The sequence below is a fragment of the Lepidochelys kempii genome, chromosome 5, assembly GCF_965140285.1.
Source record: "Lepidochelys kempii isolate rLepKem1 chromosome 5, rLepKem1.hap1, whole genome shotgun sequence".
NCBI lineage: Eukaryota > Metazoa > Chordata > Testudines > Cheloniidae > Lepidochelys > Lepidochelys kempii.
Genome location: NC_136384.1, coordinates 27,820,861 through 27,840,135, shown reverse-complemented (window position 1 = coordinate 27,840,135; position 19,275 = coordinate 27,820,861). Strand labels below are relative to the sequence as shown.

Here is a 19,275-nt window from a genome sequence, read left to right as displayed (position 1 = left end):
CAGCAATTGTCCATGATCCTGGCAAGAATGAGAGAGAAGCGAAAGTGCAGTAGCTTCCAGCGATTTTTTTTTAATGCAATTGATCACTCATGTCTCTGTGTGAAGTAGGAAAAAACACATGTAGTTGGAGACTGACTAAACACTAGAAAATGTGTACTTGGAGACAATCCTTCATTGACAGGGAGATGAGCTAGTTGCTCTAATAAGTGTTTTTCATATTTAACTTCCTTCATTTTATTACTTTGTCAACACAGAAATATTTTATTGTTTTTAATACATAATACTACATTAATTTGACTTTTGTATTTATTTGTGTATCATTTAGTAGCTATATTTTGGACACACTGCAAGGCTTGTACGTTGCTTGCTAATTAAGAATGGAGTGGCAACCCATAAATTCCCCCCTTTTGTCATTTAATTAGCATTGTAGCGTCTTTATACAAAACACAATACAAAATGTAATATAACAGTTGACAGTAATTTTCTACTTTATTGTGGCCAAATTTTGATATAGCTAGCATCATTTTTCTAAAAAAAATCTGCAGTTGGATACCACATGCCTCTCACCTTGAAGGTTTCTGTGAGAAAGATGACTGCCTAGTCCTAGAGCTCCTGTCACCCCATATATTAATTATTACTTTTCTAGCAAATTTGACTAAGTTTCTGTCCTAAAGGTCTAAATTCCCTGGATAAACTTCAAACTGTTGAACATGGATTCCAGTGGGAAAAAATGAGAGGCAACCAAAGACCTAAACCAGAATCACCTAAAGAGCTGGGGGAGAAGGGCCACAGCAGAACCTACCTCAGGAATCCTGGCACTGAAAAAGCATCAGAGAGTTCTGTGGCACCTTATAGACTGACAGACGTATTGGAGCATAAGCTTTTGTGGGTGAATACCCACTTCATCGGATGCATGGCTCTGAAGGAATTCCTCAGGACCAAGTGGATTTAATCTCAAAAGATATTTGTGGCCTCTCTCAAGAAGTAGGTGTAAAATTGAGAATTGGTTACTTGGAAAATGAGCCACAATAGGCTGCCATTGAAACGAGTAAAATTAAAGAAGAAACTGCCTCCTTAAAACTTAGACTAAACAAATTGGAAGAAAAACAAGATTACTTGGAAAATGGATCTCAAAGAAACAATCTTCACATCTTGCGTATTGCTGAAGGTCTAAAGGAAAAGAATATTATCAGCTTTCTCCAGAAGCTGCTCCCTGACATTTAAATTGGACTCCTTGTTGCCCTCCCTAAAATATTGAAAGATTGATTGAATTCCTGATGCTAGAAAGTTGGAATCTGACAAGCCCAGACTTATCTTCAGGTTGCTGAAGTTCAATGATAAAGTAATGTTAATGAATGCTGCCAGAAAAGCCAAAACCCTTATGTACAAAGGGCCCAAGATTTCTTTGTCCTGACTTCTCAGCTGAGCTTAACAAAAAGAGGACTGCATTCAGTGACATAAAGCAAATCCCAGGGGACCAATATCAGCTACAGCATCAAGTCCCATATACTTTCACTATGGATTTAGCAGGCTTCAAAAGATTTTGCAAAACTTCCTGCAAAATTTGTAAGATGCTTAATATTGCAGCCAGATTTTACCAAAAAAAACCCATAATGGCTCACCATAAAGAGCATACTTTCACATGCTGAAAAATCCATTTTTCTTATGTATCCTTGTAGATATGCTATAATAATAATCACCTATATAATCTAGCAGTTAGGCTGAACTCTTCAGTTTACCCCCTTTGGAGCTGAGTACAAACAACACTGCAATGCATGGAGTACAGTTTAACACTAAGCTGGGGGATATAGCACCATGTACTCAAGGAAGTATTATCAACCCCAGTCATCACAACTTGCACTGCTAGACAGTCTCTTCACTAGTTCTTCCTCTGATAGATCATGTTATGTTAACCACAAGTCCTTTGGATCAGTCAATATTTCTGACATGAAAAGTACTTCAAACCTAAACCATAAATAACACTAGTTACTCAGTTTGTGCAGGACATTTTCATATTATGAATATGAATATTTTGTACTTATTCAGATTAGTATTTCATTGACCAAATCAGTTGGAAATTTATATGTGATGACTCCATGTGTGTATATGCATATATTTATTATACATGTTCTTAGAAAATGTGTTTGCATTTAGTGAAGATTAGAATATTATTAGATAACATGGGAGGGGAAGAGAGAATGAAACAGATGCCATCAGGGATCTGAACATGCTCACAGTGGTTTATTTTAAGTGTCTTCCGCTGCCCCCGTTACAGATATACTTTGGAATACAACTATTTATTCTTTGGATATTTAACTATAGATCTTTTTGTATACCTGAAACCTTAGAGGCCAAATTGAAGGCATAAATTCTTTGAAAACTAACCAGTATTGAATGTGTATGAATACACACCATATTTTAGAGATGTGGTTTAACAATATTAACTAGAAATACATATCTTTACAGTCAAGTTGTATATCTTAATATATCTTTCAAAACTTTGCCATGAATTTTCTTAGGGTATGATTCCGGAACATGAGGGGACTCAATAAATCTTCCAAAATAATTAAAAATCTTGAGACACCTCAGATTTTAAAATAAATGCCAAGTAGCTTGATTTCAGGAAATTAATCTAGCAGAAATCATAGAATCATAGAATATCAGGATTGGAAGGGTCCTTAGGAGGTCATCTAGTCCAACCCCCTGCTCAAAGCAGGACCAATCCTCAACTAAATCATCCCAGCCAGGCCTTTGTCAAGCCTGACAAATAGATGCCAAAAGAATCAAGAAGGTGTAGCATATCATTCATCATTGAATTCTAAGAGCAAAAGCACATCCATCTTATTTTATACAGTGTTGGTCTGATCCTGAGGGAAGATGATCCTTCTTAAATGATGATCCTGGTTTTGTCTCAAAAAGGTTAATTCTAGGAAGCCTTTACAATCCAAGTGGAGGTCGTTCTAATTTTTTCAAAGACACTGCCAACATCCTTTGTAATATAAAAGATATTCTTGTACTAAAGGGAGGCGATTGAAATACTATCCTAGAAAGACATCTGGACAAATCCAATTACGTAAGACTCAGCTTCAAAACACAATAGGCCAGCCGTCATTATTAATTAATGAATTTTATTTAAAAGATATATGGAGACTGAGACAAACCGAGGAGCATGGCTATACTTATTTCTGTATAGTACATTCATCTTACTCCTAGAATTGACTTTTCTTTCCTATCTGATTCTAGCATGCCTAGAAGTAGCTATTGATATGCTAATTTTGTATCATATGCCAATTATATTCACCATAGATGCTGGTTACACTTCACTGAAGTCTTCTAGGTGGGAAGCTGAATACTCTGCTACTAAAAGATGCAAAAATTTATTGCATAGTTGATTCAGTCAACTATAACTTCATATGAGAAAATAAGGACTCGGTTGCCTGAGTTACCATCTTTTGAGAAGCTCTGAAAGCTACTGCAAAGCTACTGGGTGGATGCGAAAGTATACCTCCCAAAAGGAGAGAGACTCAAGTTACTAGACTCTGGCCAAGGAAATAGACGATTTGGAGAGAATGCACAAGACTGACCCAAATAGTGAATAACTCCTGTGTTCCCTAATCTGCTCCAAATATAGATCTAATAAATGCTTATCCAGCCAAATTGAATTTACACTTGACGGCCAAACAAAGACATTTATGAATGGGGAAGACAAAGGAGATAAACTACTTGCCAGAAGACTTAAGATGGAACTATCCGGTAACAATATTTCTTCCGTATTACGAGGAGATGGGAGTGTCATCTTTGAACTAATAGATATAAATAACCACTTAAAGCAATTCTGTCAAGCTTTTATATAAATCAGACAACCAGTTTGTTTGACACTAACAGATTTGATCATTTTGTTGAAGACTTGCCTTTTAATGCCCTAACTTCAGAACAAATATTGTTTTTTGATAAAGATTTCTCAACACGAGATTGAACACGCTATAAAAAAATTAATTCTGGCAAAGCTCCAGGAATGGATGACGCATGGTAAATTTGTAAATTACAAAACACATTGTATTCCGTTATCTTCTATTCTTTCAAAGGTCTTCCCTGGAACAGTCCAAAAAGGAAGCTATGTCTAGTGAAATGACAACTGCTTTATTTATTTTAATACTGAAGAAGATCAAAGACAGTTGCAACTGTATCAGCTTCTGCCCATATCTGTCGAATACAGATTTGCAAAATAATTATAAAAATTTTTGCTACATAACTGAACACCATCATCCCATCAGGCTGGTTTCATTAAAGAAAGATTGACTGGTAATAGTAGGAGAAAAATTACTCAATCCAGCAAGCTCATAAATTAGAAATTTCCTCTATAGCATTATCTCTAGATGCTGAGAAGGTCTTCGGCAGGGTTGAATGGATTTATCCAATGGCTGTTCTTTTTAAAAAAATAAATAAATAAACAAAAAAAAATTGAATTTGGTCCAATATTCCTGAACTGGATTAGTGTATTATACAACTCTCCCTTGTCAACTAATGGATTTTTTTCTCCAGGATTTCAACTAGAAAATAGGACAACAGAGTTGTCCTCTGTCTTCTCTCCTTTTTAATCTCTCTTGAAACACTGCTGTGTATGTTATCAGTTCTCCGCCATTCAAGATATGAACTGAGAAGAACAAAATCAGTTTATATGCTGATGACATTTTTGTACTTTTTTGAAGAATCCATCCTCATCTGTGCCATAATTGATGTAGTTGACATTTTTGGAGAGATCTCTGGTTTTCTCATTAATTGGAATGAATCACAAGCAATGGGTATATCCAAAAGATTAGACCCTTGTCAATTTCAGTATTCTCAATTTCAAATATACATGGAAATCACTTACTAATGTGTTAAGATTTGTCCTAATCTTCTGAAAATTGTTTCTATAAGTATGCACTATATAGTTAAACTTCCAAGGTTGTAGCAAGATGGTGTCTTGTCCTGTCATCTTTACTGAGGAGAATGGAAGTAGCCAAAATGAATGTTTTCCCAGGATTGACTTATATGATTAGCCTCTTGCCTTTCAAAATCTTTCCCATGCCCTTTGTTCAAATAAAAATAGGTGTATTATGAAGTTTAAATGGGATAAAAAATTGCCTCCTGGGTGTCACAAGACCCTGAAATCCTGGGCAACTGGAGGTATGGTATTGCCAGATTTGTATTTATATTATCCAGCATTCCAAATGCATTGTATCATAAGGTGGCTCACATCCAGTGGTGGCTTATACCATTTGGAGTCTATCCATACCCTTAAGGAAAAATCCAATCTTTGCTTCTACGTGGGGCATACTGCAATACGTTACAGCATCCAATCTTACTTATCCTCTGTATCACTATAGGATAACCTGCACCTCAGGATCAGGGCCAACTCCATACTTAAGACCATTTGGATAGAAAAAGGATTAACAAAAATTGAAGATGATCAACTGATTTTCTATTACATGTGTAACAAATACCAGCCACTGCTGTCTCTCAGTTCCTTCTTTCAGTGACTATGCTCAAGGATTTATACACTGATAGGAAACAATTGGTCTGTTTAACTCTCTCTCCTCTAGGTGAACAAGTTAAGAAATATGGAAACAAGTCACTGTGTAGGAATTACTTCTAGATGGCTTAATGTTTTGCAGTATCCTTGCAGTATCCTCTCAGTCTCAAAGAAAATTGGAAAAAAACATAGCCTTACTATCTCAACAGAAATCTGGAAAGATACCTGGCTTAATGTGAAAGATACTTTAAGTCCCTGCTATTCTTCCAGAGCAAGATATTAAACAGGTGCTACTGGACTCCAGACTCTTTAAGGGTCGATTAGCAATGCAGAGTGAGTGTTGGAGACCATACCAACGTTTCACACATCCTCTAAACCTCTCAAACACGTTACGGAATATTATATACAGTGTTCTCTCAAAAACATTGTTACTATTTTCCCTTCTCCAAGCTTGTGTATTTTAGGAGTGCTGGATGAGTTGGAACTATTAGTTAACATTAAGAAATGGTTTGTAGTAACTATTCTAGTGGCCAGAAGTTACTTTTAGAAAATCTGCAATTTCCACTTCATATGCAGGCTGGCTGAGTGAGCTCTCTGCTACCTGCATTCATGGAAAAAAAATGACTCTATGTAATAGAAACACTTGGAAAAAATATGAGGATGTCTAGTCACACAAGAAAATATTGCATACCTTTGAAGTTTAGTACATATTAGATGCTAATATTCGTAGACCGTGTTCTCACTTATTTATCTATTTAGTCACTGCATGACCTTTTTGAGTTCAGGATTTTTTTGTTTTGTTTTGGTGTTTAATTTTTTTTAACAGATTTAGCAAATTATGAACATTGAACTTTAAATGCTAGTTCTTCCTTGTATGTGTTTTTTTGTTTCATTATATGCTTCCTTTGCATAAAAAACATAAAGATAAAGTTTAAAAATAAAGTCAAGACAAATTGAGTTTTTGCTGCTTGATAGTCTGCTTCAAACTGCTTCAAATAGTTACATTTCAATGTATTTTTCATTTTGGATAATTTTCTAACTTTCAAGACTGACTTTTTCTACTAGTTTTAAAGTGAAGTTCTGGTTTCTAATAGCTTGTGAAAATAAGTATTTTCCTTTTGTATTTGTAGCGAGGTCTACTTGAGGTTCTTTATGATATATTTCGCCTTCCTCTTCCTGTTGTGACAGAAGAATTCATAGAAGCACTTCTGAGTGTAGGTAGGTATTAAGAATCAATGCACAGTACAGGTTATCCTACTTATTTATTTCTTCTAAAATTTGAGTCCTTTGGGGTTTTCCGTGCCACAGTAAATCATGTCAATATTGACAATTTCATCATTTAATTTGTTTTTAAAAAATACTTGTTTAAAAATTGGCTTGTTTTCAGCTGTTGATTACTTTCAAATATATCACTGGGGGGCAATTAATCTTAAAGGACACCAGTAAATGTTTTGCTGTAGGTTAACAGGATACTTTGACTGTAGAGAAAGAGTTATCTCAAGTTAGAGTCACAGAAATCTATAGTTGATATCTATTATTGGGAGGGTGGGGAATGTTGTCAGATTATATCCTATTACATAAGAGAATTCACCTTTAATAATGTGAATCCTTGCTGCTACCAGTGGTACATTTCACTTAAACATATTCCAAATGAGTCTAATTAAAATAGTAAATTTTTTAGATTCATTTGTCAAATTTAAATAATAATGTTGCTGTGTAGACTTTTTTCATCTAAGATGCATTGGAGGGATAGGATACATGTCAGCAATACACAAGAATTCTAGGTGAGCTAAGTTTTAGTAGGCTAATTATATCGTTTCAAAGAACATCACCTCTGAAATGCATCATTGCTGCTAATATTATTTAAAGGTATTATTACCCATGACAACCTGTAGCTAGCACTTTGACTGTTAAAACCGTGTTTTAAAGTAATCTTTGATTTTTCTAAACATCTAACTTTTAATAGTTTTCTTTCTGTTGCATTTTTTCCACACAGCAAATAGACTTTCCAGTGCCTTTACAAATATACTTCCCTACCTACAGCCAGGCAGATTACAAACATCAGAACTCACTTTCCTATGTTGTGATTGTTACACCAGCTACTGCACTTAACTACCAGAGCAACATAGAAGTGCTTTTATTAAGTAATACATTGAGAGTTCTAATTTTAATATTTATAAATTTAGCACTTATCATTAATGTTTAATTTCTAAATACCCAATATATCTGCCTTTGATTACTAGTAGTACATAATTAACAAACATTGTATGTTTACTATTATATAGGAACTCTCATCCGTACTGCAGATTTTCCATAATCCCCTTGAGGTGGATGTGTGAAGCTGCAGCGTCAGATGTGATGCTAGTTTTATGTCAGTAGAAGCCACACTCTCCTGCAACTCTGTAGAAGCAGCCCCTCCTTTGTTTTTCACTGCAGGAGTATGCACCCGGGTGGAAGGACAGAGGACAGCCTCTCCCTTTCACCCTGCAGTAGTGTGCAGTTTTCCCAGCCTCACAAGTTAAACCTTGGGCAGAGTTGCTGACTAAAGCTTGATCTAAATTACAAAATTCTATTGTATGAACATGGGGGCTGAACACTGTTTAGCAGTCAGGGTCTAGTAGAACAAATCATACTCATATAGTTAGCAATACTACTTCTCTGCAATCTGAGAACTGGTGTTCATGTAATGTACATTCTAAGTTTTAAGTCTCTTTCAGTTGATCCAGTAAAAGATATTACCTTAGCCACCTTGTGTGTCTCATATTAAGTTTTAGTTAATCTAAATTATGATATTTGCTAATAACAAGTTCAGTGCTATATTAAAGTGAAGAATGTGAAAATCATATTTGTACTGTTTTGGTCTACACTTGAGATTAGAAGAAATAAACAAAACCACTTGTTGCTAATGTAATGAATAATTTACTCTAATAAATGCAACTGCAGGTATTAAAATGACCCTTTAAAGTTAAATGTTACAATTACTGGTGTCCACATTTTTCTTGCTCTAGATCCAGGTCGGTTTCAGGACTGTTGGAGACTTTCTGATGGTTTTGTAGCAGCTGAATCTAAAACTATATTACCCCATCGAGCCAGATCAAGGTAGCATTTTGTAACTGAGACTGGATGATTGTTGTGGTGTTTGTGACACAAGCTGTATTGTTTTCTAACTTTTGTAATGAGAAATAAAAATAGAAGAAGAAACTACACATTTTACATTATGTGCATGGTTTGTTTGTTTTTTTTTTTAGACCTGACCTCATGGATAATTATTTGGCTTTGGTGCTTTCAGCTTTTATTACTAATGGACTTTTAGAAGTAAGTACAGAGTTTGTTAGAATTATCATTTCCTCAAAATAATAATAAAATATGTATACATTAAATGCAGCTATTTCAGTAAATTTTTACTTTTCTTTAAGGGTCTGGTTGAGGTAATTACAAGCAGTGATGACCATGTGTCTGTTAGAGCAACAATCCTGTTAGGAGAACTTTTGCACATGGTAAGTCAGGGCTTATTGTTCATTATAGATAGGATTGGTAGTGTCACATATTGTTAAGGTTGCCTTAACCATGAGATCAACTTTTCTCTTCCTGCAGTCTTTTGTTTCATTCACTACACACCTTGCAACTTCTGCAACAAATAAAGGGGGAGGGAGGAGTGCTACAGAGAAATCTTCATTATGCAACGTTTTTCATCCCAGAGCAGGTCCATCCTGTGTGTTGAATGAGGCAAAGGCACAATGGAAAAAATATGTAATTAAAGACTTTGTCATAATGCATACAGCCATGGCGAGAGCAGGCGGTGGGGGGTGTGTGTGTGAAGGGGGAGTGAGTAAATTATGGTTTGACAGGCAACCCTGCATTCTAGTATTTTCTGATATTTTGGTGCTTGACTTTGAATCTTAATGTTCTTATGACATAGATTTTTGTGTGTAGGCCTTTAAAATTTATTCTGACTGTATTAAATTCTTTGCCATCCGAACAATAGGGGTTTGATCTTTATTTCAACACCTGAAGAAATATTTTTGTGCACTTCCATAGTCGTGGCATCTGCAACAACATTTTGGCAGCCAAATGTTGAGAGTATTCCAAAGGGTCACTAGCAACTGAAAACCTCTCAATTCTGTTTCATATTTTTTCCTGAGTATTGTAACAAATATCATCATGGACTACTATGGTTGAAAGGAGTATTTTTTGCTATCTTTCAGTTTGTTGACTTTGGGCATTTGACAACATTTTGTATTATCATTTTCACGGTTTAATTTGATTGTAAAACCACAAGTTAACAGGAGACTTCAGAGGCAAGTGCAGTCTCTAGAACTATTTTAAATGCCTTTTAACAAATGTGGTATATTTCAAAGTTGTCTTTTTAGTAAAAAAGGGTTATTATAACAGGAATCTCTAATCATGTATAAGAAAGTGTTCTAACATAGAGCTGTCTTATATGAAAAGAGTAAATGGAGCCATATTGTATCATTGTTTTGCATAGGAAAGTTCTGTTAAAGTCTGTGGGATTTTTGTGTGCTGATTGCTTGTGGAATATGGCCAAAAAAGTGTAATACTGATGAATAGCTGGACCAAGTTTTTAATAACAAATGTATCTCTTTCAGGCAAACACAATCCTTCCTCATTCACATAGCCATCACTTGCACTGCTTACCAACGCTAATGAATATGGCAGCATCATTTGATATCCTGAAGGAGAAAAGACTGTAAGCATATTACGTTGTACTAAGATACTGAGAATGTGTGAACATATTCAATATATATTTATTACAGTAAAAACTGCTGTTTTTTAACAAGTGTGCATACATAAATGTGTTTTGACCCTTACTGGATTTATGTCTGTAGTTATTAATGGTTAGTACATATATGCAGTACAGGTAAATATTGTTTCAGTGTACAGTGTATAAGTTCCAAGTTGCAATATAGTGACCATAATTAATTCTGAAATTAAGACAGAATTAGAAGAAAGATTTTGATATGAGCAAGTTTGTCATATCAAAATTACTTTGCATCAGGTATTAAAAGAATTATTTTTGAGGCAGTTCATATTACTAAGAAGAGATCTTATTATTAATAATAATAATAATGTAAATTAATATCTAACCAACAGTATGAACCACATTACTTGAGGTGTGTTCTGAATTTTGTCTCCTTTAACTCTAGCTATATTAATTAGTAATTTATCAAATTTATGAAGCATTAATAGGAAAACTGAAGAGCAATGTTAGACTTTCTGTCTGAAAACTCAGGAACTAGAAATGCTCAGTCTCAGAAAGATGGACTGTCCAAGAGACTGTGATTTAAAAAACCCAGAGAAATAGCTTCTATCTTCTGCTACAGCTTCTTTTGTTTGAGGCTTCCACTAATTTTCAAAATGTTTCTTATACTGTAGGTCTGTTTAAACATGAGGTGCAAACAAAGCAGAAGCTTCAAACAATTACCACTGCATTTGATGGAGCAGACATACTGTATTTGCTAGTAGTTACACACCAATCATAGTTTTTTGTCTGGCACTGTCACAATAATGAAATGAGAGCTATATACCAGCAATACTGACGAAAACTAAATTTCTATAAAAGCCATTTATTCCTCACAGTAAATATGAAAGAAGAAAATTAATTAAATGTTTACGATTTTTTACTGAAATTTCACTTTTTTGCAGTTCAATTTCAGAAGAGTGAATTTTTGCATTTGGGGCAGAAGTCAGATTAATTTTATTTATTCCAAATTTCTATAAATTGCCTAACCATAACTCTAGGTGCTTTTACTTTATTGAGTATGCTTAAGTATTGTCCTCTACAAAGCTAAACAATTTTGTAGTAAATTGTGCAAAATATTGTTGTCATTATTTGCGATGGCTCAGGTTATTCTCAGTATTATTTTTGATCTGGCTTTTCAAATTTGTATCTGGTGGTGATAAAACCAGGAAAGAAATTCCTTGATATTTTACTTTCTCTGTTGTGCTTTTAATGATAATCACTGAATTATTTTTAAACTACTGTTGTAAAATTTCTGGTGCTATGTTGATGGTTGTAGGTGGTATCATAAATACTAAAAATAATAAAGGTTTCTGTGACTACACCTCTACCCCCATATAACACGGTCCTCGGGAGATGACAAATCTCACCGCTTCACAGGTGAGACCGCGTTATATCGAACTTGCTTTGGCCCCCCCGTTCCTCGTTCCCTGACCGCCCCCACCAGAGACCCCTGTCCCTAATCACCCCCAGGACCCCACCCCCTACCCAACCCCCCTGCTCCCTGTCCCCTGACTGCTCCAACCCCATCCACACCCCTTGCCCCCTGACGCGCTCACCGGCAGTGGCAACGCTGCCCCAGCCCGCTCCACTCTGCCACCTCCCAGCCGCAGCACTCCGCTTCCCGCCTGTGGGGAGGTTGGGGAAAGGCCACCACCCACCCCCCGCACTCACCTGCTGCAGCCCTCTCCGCTTTCCTTGCCCCAGCCCCGTGTCGCTGAGGGGGGTTGGGGAAAGGTCCTCTGTGGCGGGAAGCGGAGCAGAGCAGGCTGGGGCCGGGCTGCTCCGCTTCCGCCACTGCTGGTGAGTGCGGGAGGGATCCCTCCCCCGAGTGACAAGGTTGGGGCCGGGCCAAGGGAAGCGGAGCTGGCTGCTCCCAGCCCCCCGCTAATGCCACAGGGCACTCTGGGATTGTGGGGCCCCCAAAAGTGCCCCCCCCAGCTCCTGCCTCCCAGACCCTGGTGGGGTGGGGGGAAGCCCGTGGCTGCCCCAGAGACCCTCTGCCCCTTATCCAACCCCTCAAGCCTGGCCTGGCACCCTTAACACGCTGCTCAGAGCAGCGTGTCAGAGCTTTACCGCATTATATGCGAACCCGTGTTATATCGGGGTAGAGGTGTATTTCCAAGGTGTTATTGAAAAGCTTGAGTACAATCTGGCAAGAATGTTAACTCTTAACTAAGTTGTACATATTGGGGGTGAGGGGGGATTCTTTTTTATGTGGTTATAATTCTGCCTGTATTTCTTTTGCATTGCGAGAGTAGTTAGTATGAAGAAAGCCATAGAAAGTCTTAGTGGTGACACATTTGTGAAAGTGTAAGTATTACATGTCTAAAAATTCTGCTGAAAGTGTAAAAAAAAAAAAAAAAAAATCCACAAAATGGTTTTAATATAAATGTTGGCATATTAAAAGAAGTGGTGAAATTCTAATTTTAATCTGTTAACATTGGACTTAAGTGGATGCCAGGGAAGGAATAGAAGAACTGTAGCAATAACTGGTAACGTTCACACTTGGTTAGGACAGTGGGTGAGGAAAGGAACTGAAGAGTAGAAATGGCACGCCTCCCTCCACACTGGTTTGACTTCTCTTTAGATTACAATTTTTCTGCTTCTTGGCCCCTCTGAAAATAATTCAAAGGGTCGAAGGAGTCCTTAGCCACTTAACTCCATTTCTCTCTACCTGTCTCTACTGAAGAAATGTAGTCTTAGGGTATGTCTACACTACGAAATTAGGTCAAATTTATAGAAGTTGTTTCTTTAGAAATCGGTTTTATATATTCGAGTATGTGTGTCACCACAGAAAATGCTCTAAGTGCATTAAGTGCATAAACTAGACGGAGTGCTTTCACAGTACCGAGGCAAGCGTCGACTTCCGGAGTGTTGCACTGTGGGTAGCTATCCCACAGTTCCCTCAGTCTCCGCTGCCCATTGGAATTCTGGGTTGAGATCCCAATGCCTGATGGGGCTAAAACATTGTCGCGGGTGGTTCTGGGTACATATCGTCAGGCCCCCGTTCCCTCCCTCCCTCCGTGAAAGCAGCAGCAGACAATCGTTTCGCGCCTTTTTTCTTGAGTTACCTGTGCAGACACCATACCACGGCAAGCATGGAGCTCGCTCAGGTAACCATCACCATATGTCTCCTGGGTGCTGGCAGACGTGGTACTGCATTGCTACACAGCAGCAGCAACCCATTGCCTTGTGGCAGCAGACGGTACAATAGGACTGGTAGCCGTCATCGTCATATCTGAGGTGCTCCTGGCCACGTCGGCCAGGAGCACCTGGGCAGACATGGGTGCAGGGACTATATTAGAAGTGACTTGACCAGGTCATTCTCTTTAGTCCTGCAGTCAGTCCTATTGAACCATCTTGGGATGAGCAGGCAGACGATACGGATTGCTAGCAGTCCTATTGTACCATCTTCTGCCGGGCAGGCAAGAGATGAGGATGGCTAGCCTTCTGCACCGTCTGCTGCCAGCCAAAGATGTAAAAGATAGATGGAGTGGATCAAAACAAGAAATAGACCAGATTTGTTTTCTACTCATTTGCTTCCCCCCTCCACCGTCTAGGGGACTCATTCCTCTAGGTTACACTGCAGTCACTCACAGAGAAGGTGCAGCGAGGTAAATCTAGCCATGTATCAATCAGAGGCCAGACCAACCTGCTTGTTCCAATAAGAACAATTACTTAGGTGCACCATTTCTTATTGGAACCCTCCGTGAAGTCCTGCCTGAAATACTCATTGAAGTAAAGCCACCCCCTTTGTTGATTTTAGCTCCCTGTAAGCCATGTCGTCAGTCACCCCTCCCTCCGTCAGAGCAACGGCAGACAATCGTTCTGCGCCTTTTTTCTGTGCAGACGCCATACCAAGGCAAGCATGGAGGCCGCTCAGCTCACTTTGGCAATTAGGAGCACATTAAACACCACACGCATTATCCAGCAGTACATGCAGCACCAGAACCTGGCAGAGCGATAACAGGTGAGGAGGCGACGTCAGCGCGGTCACGTGAGTGATCAGGACATGGACACAGATTTCTCTGAAAGCATGGGTCCTGCCAGTGCATGCATCATGGTGCTAATCAGGTTCATGCCGTGGAACGCGGATTCTGGGCTCGGGAAACAAGCACAGAGTGGTGGGACCGCATAGTGTTGCGGGTCTGGGACGATTCCCAGTGGCTGCGAAACTTTCGCATGCGTAAGGGCACTTTCGTGGAACTTTGTGACTTGCTTTCCCCTGCCCTGAATCGCACAAATACCAAGATGAGAGCAGCCCTCACAGTTGAGAAGCGAGTGGCGATAGCCCTGTGGAAGCTTGCAACGCCAGACAGCTACCGGTCAGTTGGGAATCAATTTGGAGTGGGCAAATCTACTGTGGGGGCTGCTCTGATGAAAGAGCCTACACAATCAAAGATCTGCTGATATCAAGGGTAGTGACCCTGGGAAATGTACAGCTCATAGTGGATGGCTTTGCTGCAATGGGATTCCCTAACTGTGGTTGGGCCATAGACGGAACCCATATCCCTATCTTGGCACCAGAGCACCAAGCCGGCGAGTATATAAACCGCAAGGGGTACTTTTCAATAGTGCTGCAAGCTCTGGTGGATCACACGGGACGTTTCACCAACATCAACATGAGATGGCCGGGAAAGGTACATGACGCTCGCATCTTCAGGAACTCTGGTCTGTTTCAAAAGCTGCAGGAAGGGACTTTATTCCCAGACCAGAAAATAACTGTTGGGACTGTTGAAATGCCTATATGTATCCTTGGGGACCCAGACTACCCCTTAATGCCATGGCTCATGAAGCCGTACGCAGGCAGCCTGGACAGTAGTCAGGAGCTGTTCAACTACAGGCTGAGCAAGTGCAGAATGGTGGTAGAATGTGCATTTGGACGTTTAAAGGCGCGCTGGCGCAGTTTACTGACTCACTTAGACTTCAGCGAAACCAATATTCCCACTGTTATTACTGCTTGCTGTGCCCTCCACAATATCTGTGAGAGTAAGGGGGAGACGTTTATGGCGGGTTTGGAGGTTGAGGCAAATCGCCTGGCTGCTGGTTACGCGCAGCCAGACACCAGGGCGGTTAGAAGAGCACAGGAGGGCGCAGTACGCATCAGAGAAGCTTTGAAAACCAGTTTCATGACTGGCCAGGCTACGGTGTGAAAGTTCTGTTTGTTTCTCCTTGATGAAACCCCCCACCCCTTGGTTCACTCTACTTCCCTGTAAGCTAACCACCCTCCCCTCCTCCCTTCGATCACTGCTTGCAGAGGCAATAAAGTCATTGTTGCTTCACATTCATGCATTCTTTATTCATTCATCACACAAATAGGGGGATGACTACCAAGGTAGCCCAGGAGGGGTGGTGGAGGAGGGAAGGAAAATGCCACACAGCACTTTAAAAGTTTACAACTTTAAAATTTATTGAATGCCAGCCTTCTGTATTTTGGGCAATCCTCTGTGGTGGAGTGGCTGGTTGGCTGGAGGGCCCCCCCACCGCGTTCTTGCGTGTCTGGGTGTGGAGGCTATGGAACTTGGGGAGGAGGGTGGTTGGTTACACAGGGGCTGTAGTGGCAGTCTGTGCTCCAGCTGCCTTTGCTGCAGCTCAACCATACACTGGAGCATACTGGTTTGGTCCTCCAGCAGCCTCAGCATTGAATCCTGCCTCCTCTCATCACGCTGCCGCCACATTTGAGCTTCAGCCCTCTCTTCAGCCTGCCACTTCTCCTCCCGGTCATTTTTTGCTTTCCTGCTCTCTCACATTATTTGCCTCCACGCATTCGTCTGTGCTCTGTCAGTGTGGGAGGACAGCATGAGCTCAGAGAACATTTCATCACGAGTGCATTTTTTTTCTTTCTAATCTTCACTAGCCTCTGGGAAGGAGAAGATCCTGTGATCATTGAAACACATGCAGCTGGTGGAGGAAAAAAAAAGGGACAGCTGTATTTAAAAAGACACATTTTATAAAACAGTGGCTACACTCTTTCAGGGTAAACCTTGCTGTTAACATTACATACATAGCACATGTGCTTTCGTTACAAGGTCGCATTTTGCCTCCCCCCACTGCTTGGCTACCCCCTCAACCCTCCCCACTCCCCGTGGCTAACAGCAGGAAATATTTCTGTTCAGTCACAGACGAACAGCCCAGCAGGAACGGGCACCTCTGAGTGTCCCCTGAAGAAAAGCACCCTGTTTCAACCAGGTGACCATGAATGATATCTCACTCTCCTGAGGATAACACAGAGAGATAAAGAACGGATGTTGTTTGAATGCCAGCAAACATACACTGCAATGCTTTGTTGTACAATGATTCCCGAGTATGTGTTACTGGCCTGGAGTGGTAAAGTGTCCTACCATGGAGGACGCAATAAGGCTGCCCTCCCCAGAAACCTTTTGCAAAGGCTTTGGGAGTTCATCCAGGAGAGCCGCAAATGCCAGGGCAAATTAATCCTTTCACATGCTTGCTTTTAAACCATGTGTAGTATTTTAAAAGGTACACTCACTGGAGGTCCCTTCTCCGCCTGCCGGGTCCAGGAGGTAGCCTTGGGTGGGTTTGGGGGGTACTGGCTCCAGGTCCAGGGTGAGAAACAGTTCCTGGCTTTCGGGAAAACCGGTTTCTCCGCTTGCTTGCTGTGAGCTATCTACAACCTCATCATCATCATCTTCTTCGTCGTCCCCAAAACCTGCTTCTGTGTTGCCTCCATCTCCATTGAAGGAGTCAAACAACACGTAGAACCCCCTAAAATGGCATGCAGCTCATCGTAGAAGCGGCATGTTTGGGGCTCTGACCCGGAGCGGCCGTTCGCCTCTCTGGGTTTCTGGTAGGCTTGCCTCAGCTCCTTAAGTTTCATGCAGCACTGCTTTGGGTCCCTGTTATGGCCTCTGTCCTTCATGCCCTGGGAGATTTTGACAAAGGTTTTGGCATTTCAAAAACTGGAACCAAGTTCTGATAGCACGGATTCCTCTCCCCATACAGTGATCAGATCCCGTACCTCCCGTTCAGTCCATGCTGGAGCTCTTTTGCGATTCTGGGACTCTATCATGGTCACCTCTGCTGATGAGCTCTGCATGGTCACCTGCAGCTTGCCACACTGGCCAAACAGGAAATGAGATACAAAAGTTCGCGGTTCTTTTCCTGTCTACCTGGCCAGTGCATCTGAGTTGAGAGTGCTGTTCAGAGCGGTCACAATGGAGCACTCTGGGATAGCTCCCAGAGGTCAATACCGTCAAATTGTGTCCACAGTACCCCAAATTTGACCCAGCAGGGCCGATTTAAGCGCTAATCCACTTGTCAGGGGTGGAGTAAGGAAATCGATTTTAAGAGCCCTTTAAGTCAAAATGAAGGGCTTCATCATGTGGATGGGTGCAGGTTTACATCGTTTTAACGCTGCTAAATTCGACCTAAAGTCCTAGTGTAGACCAGGGCTTACTGATATTGCGTCTGTTATATCTGGGGACCCTGACCCTGTCTGCATTGTCTTGATCTAGGAGTTCCAAAGTTACAAGTTGTGAGTGTAGTTATCCATCAAATAACACATGTATTAAAAATTGTTTTTAAAAAAAAAAAAAGGTACATGAAAATATCTCCCAAGTAGGGAACAGTGTATATCCAAGTATTACATCCATATCTACAAGTGCTGGTATTCGTAGGATTGCTGTACTTTTTAAAAACACACGCACACAAGCTGCCAAACCATCCTTTTCAAGCATTTGTAAACTTGTAATTAATGCACACCATTAGGTCTTATCTCTAGGCAAGTGGTATGTCTCTATAGTTCAGTGTTAAAGTTTATGATGAATATTTGATTTCATAAGCTATTTGATGTCTGATGCTAGTTTGATTAACTCCTGAATGGCCTATGTCCTGGTTTCCCCTGGTTTCCTATCGCTAAGATTATCAAAACTAATTTCTCACTGAAGGTACAAGATTGGAGAGTATAAATCTGTTGGAACTTGCTCCTTCTAGAATTATAAGACGACAGTAATTTTACTCATCCTTTTTGAATTCAGAATGTGATTTTTTTCATTGACAACGTCTTGGTTGACCCAGGCTTATTTAATACAAGACTTAGCAATAGTGGCCTGTGTTTATTGTAATAAAATCAGTTAAACAGTGATAAATATCAATATTTTTCCCTACTAGACGAGCCAGCGCAGCGCTAAATTGCTTAAAACGCTTTCATGAGATGAAGAAACGAGGACCTAAACCTTACAGCCTCCATTTAGATCATATTGTTCAGAAGGCAATCTCAACACACCAAAAAAGGGATCAATACCGTGTGCAGAAAGATATCTTTGTTTTAAAGGTATCTTGATTAACCATTTAACTGGTAGTAAGCTTAATGTTAAATTTCAGAGACTCTGACGTTAATTTATGTTGTGATTTTTTTAAATCATTCTCCAAAAATGCTGGGGTTTTTTTTGTTTTTTTTTTAATATCACGATTTCTGTTTGGGGTTTTTTTGTTTGTTTGTTTGATTTTAACCCACGATCTTTTATGCACTTTCTCTTCAGCAGCCAGACCATTTAAGGGATATTGTGAGGTTTGCTTCTAACTTTAATAAAATAAATGTAATTGCCTCTTTCGCAAATGAAATTTTTAACTCTAATAAAAATGAACATATTTGACTTACAGAACTAGAAGGCATTCTGAAAATCTAATTTACTTTTTGCTTTTTATGCTGTCTGCTACTTTGCAAACCTACTGCTAAGATGCAACAGACTACTTTTTCTAAGCTTTGGCAATGAAACTAAACTAGTTCTCTTTAATTTCAAGACTAGTTTTTAGTCAGTTTTACTTTTAGACTGTCATTGCGGCACCAGAATGCTGCAGTTTGAGTTGTATACACACATGATAGGTTTTTGCAAAAAAGTAGGAAATGCTTTTCATTGGAATTTATCTTCAGTTTCAAAAATGTAGTATAAATTAATTTGAGGTTTAGACTTTATAATGCTTATTTCACTGCTGATAGTGTAACCTTGTTTGATGTAGAATGCTGTTTGTCAAACAT

The 19,275-nt window shown here is 39.7% G+C and overlaps 1 protein-coding gene across 7 annotated transcripts in view; it reads left to right on the top strand.

The window, feature by feature from the left end:
- The window catches only part of RICTOR (RPTOR independent companion of MTOR complex 2), a 189,001-nt gene that overhangs the window by 114,397 nt on the left and 55,329 nt on the right, over window positions 1-19,275 (top strand). For all 7 annotated transcript variants that reach the window (XR_012158870.1, XM_073343822.1, XM_073343824.1 and 4 more), the window contains 6 exons: window positions 6,646-6,733; window positions 8,524-8,614; window positions 8,764-8,830; window positions 8,932-9,012; window positions 10,123-10,223; window positions 18,408-18,570. Coding sequence is in view for 6 of the 7 variants with exons in the window: in XM_073343822.1 (XP_073199923.1) it covers window positions 6,646-6,733; window positions 8,524-8,614; window positions 8,764-8,830; window positions 8,932-9,012; window positions 10,123-10,223; window positions 18,408-18,570 (591 nt within the window). In the remaining variant the exon portion in view is untranslated. The remainder of the gene's footprint in view (window positions 1-6,645; window positions 6,734-8,523; window positions 8,615-8,763; window positions 8,831-8,931; window positions 9,013-10,122; window positions 10,224-18,407; window positions 18,571-19,275) is intronic.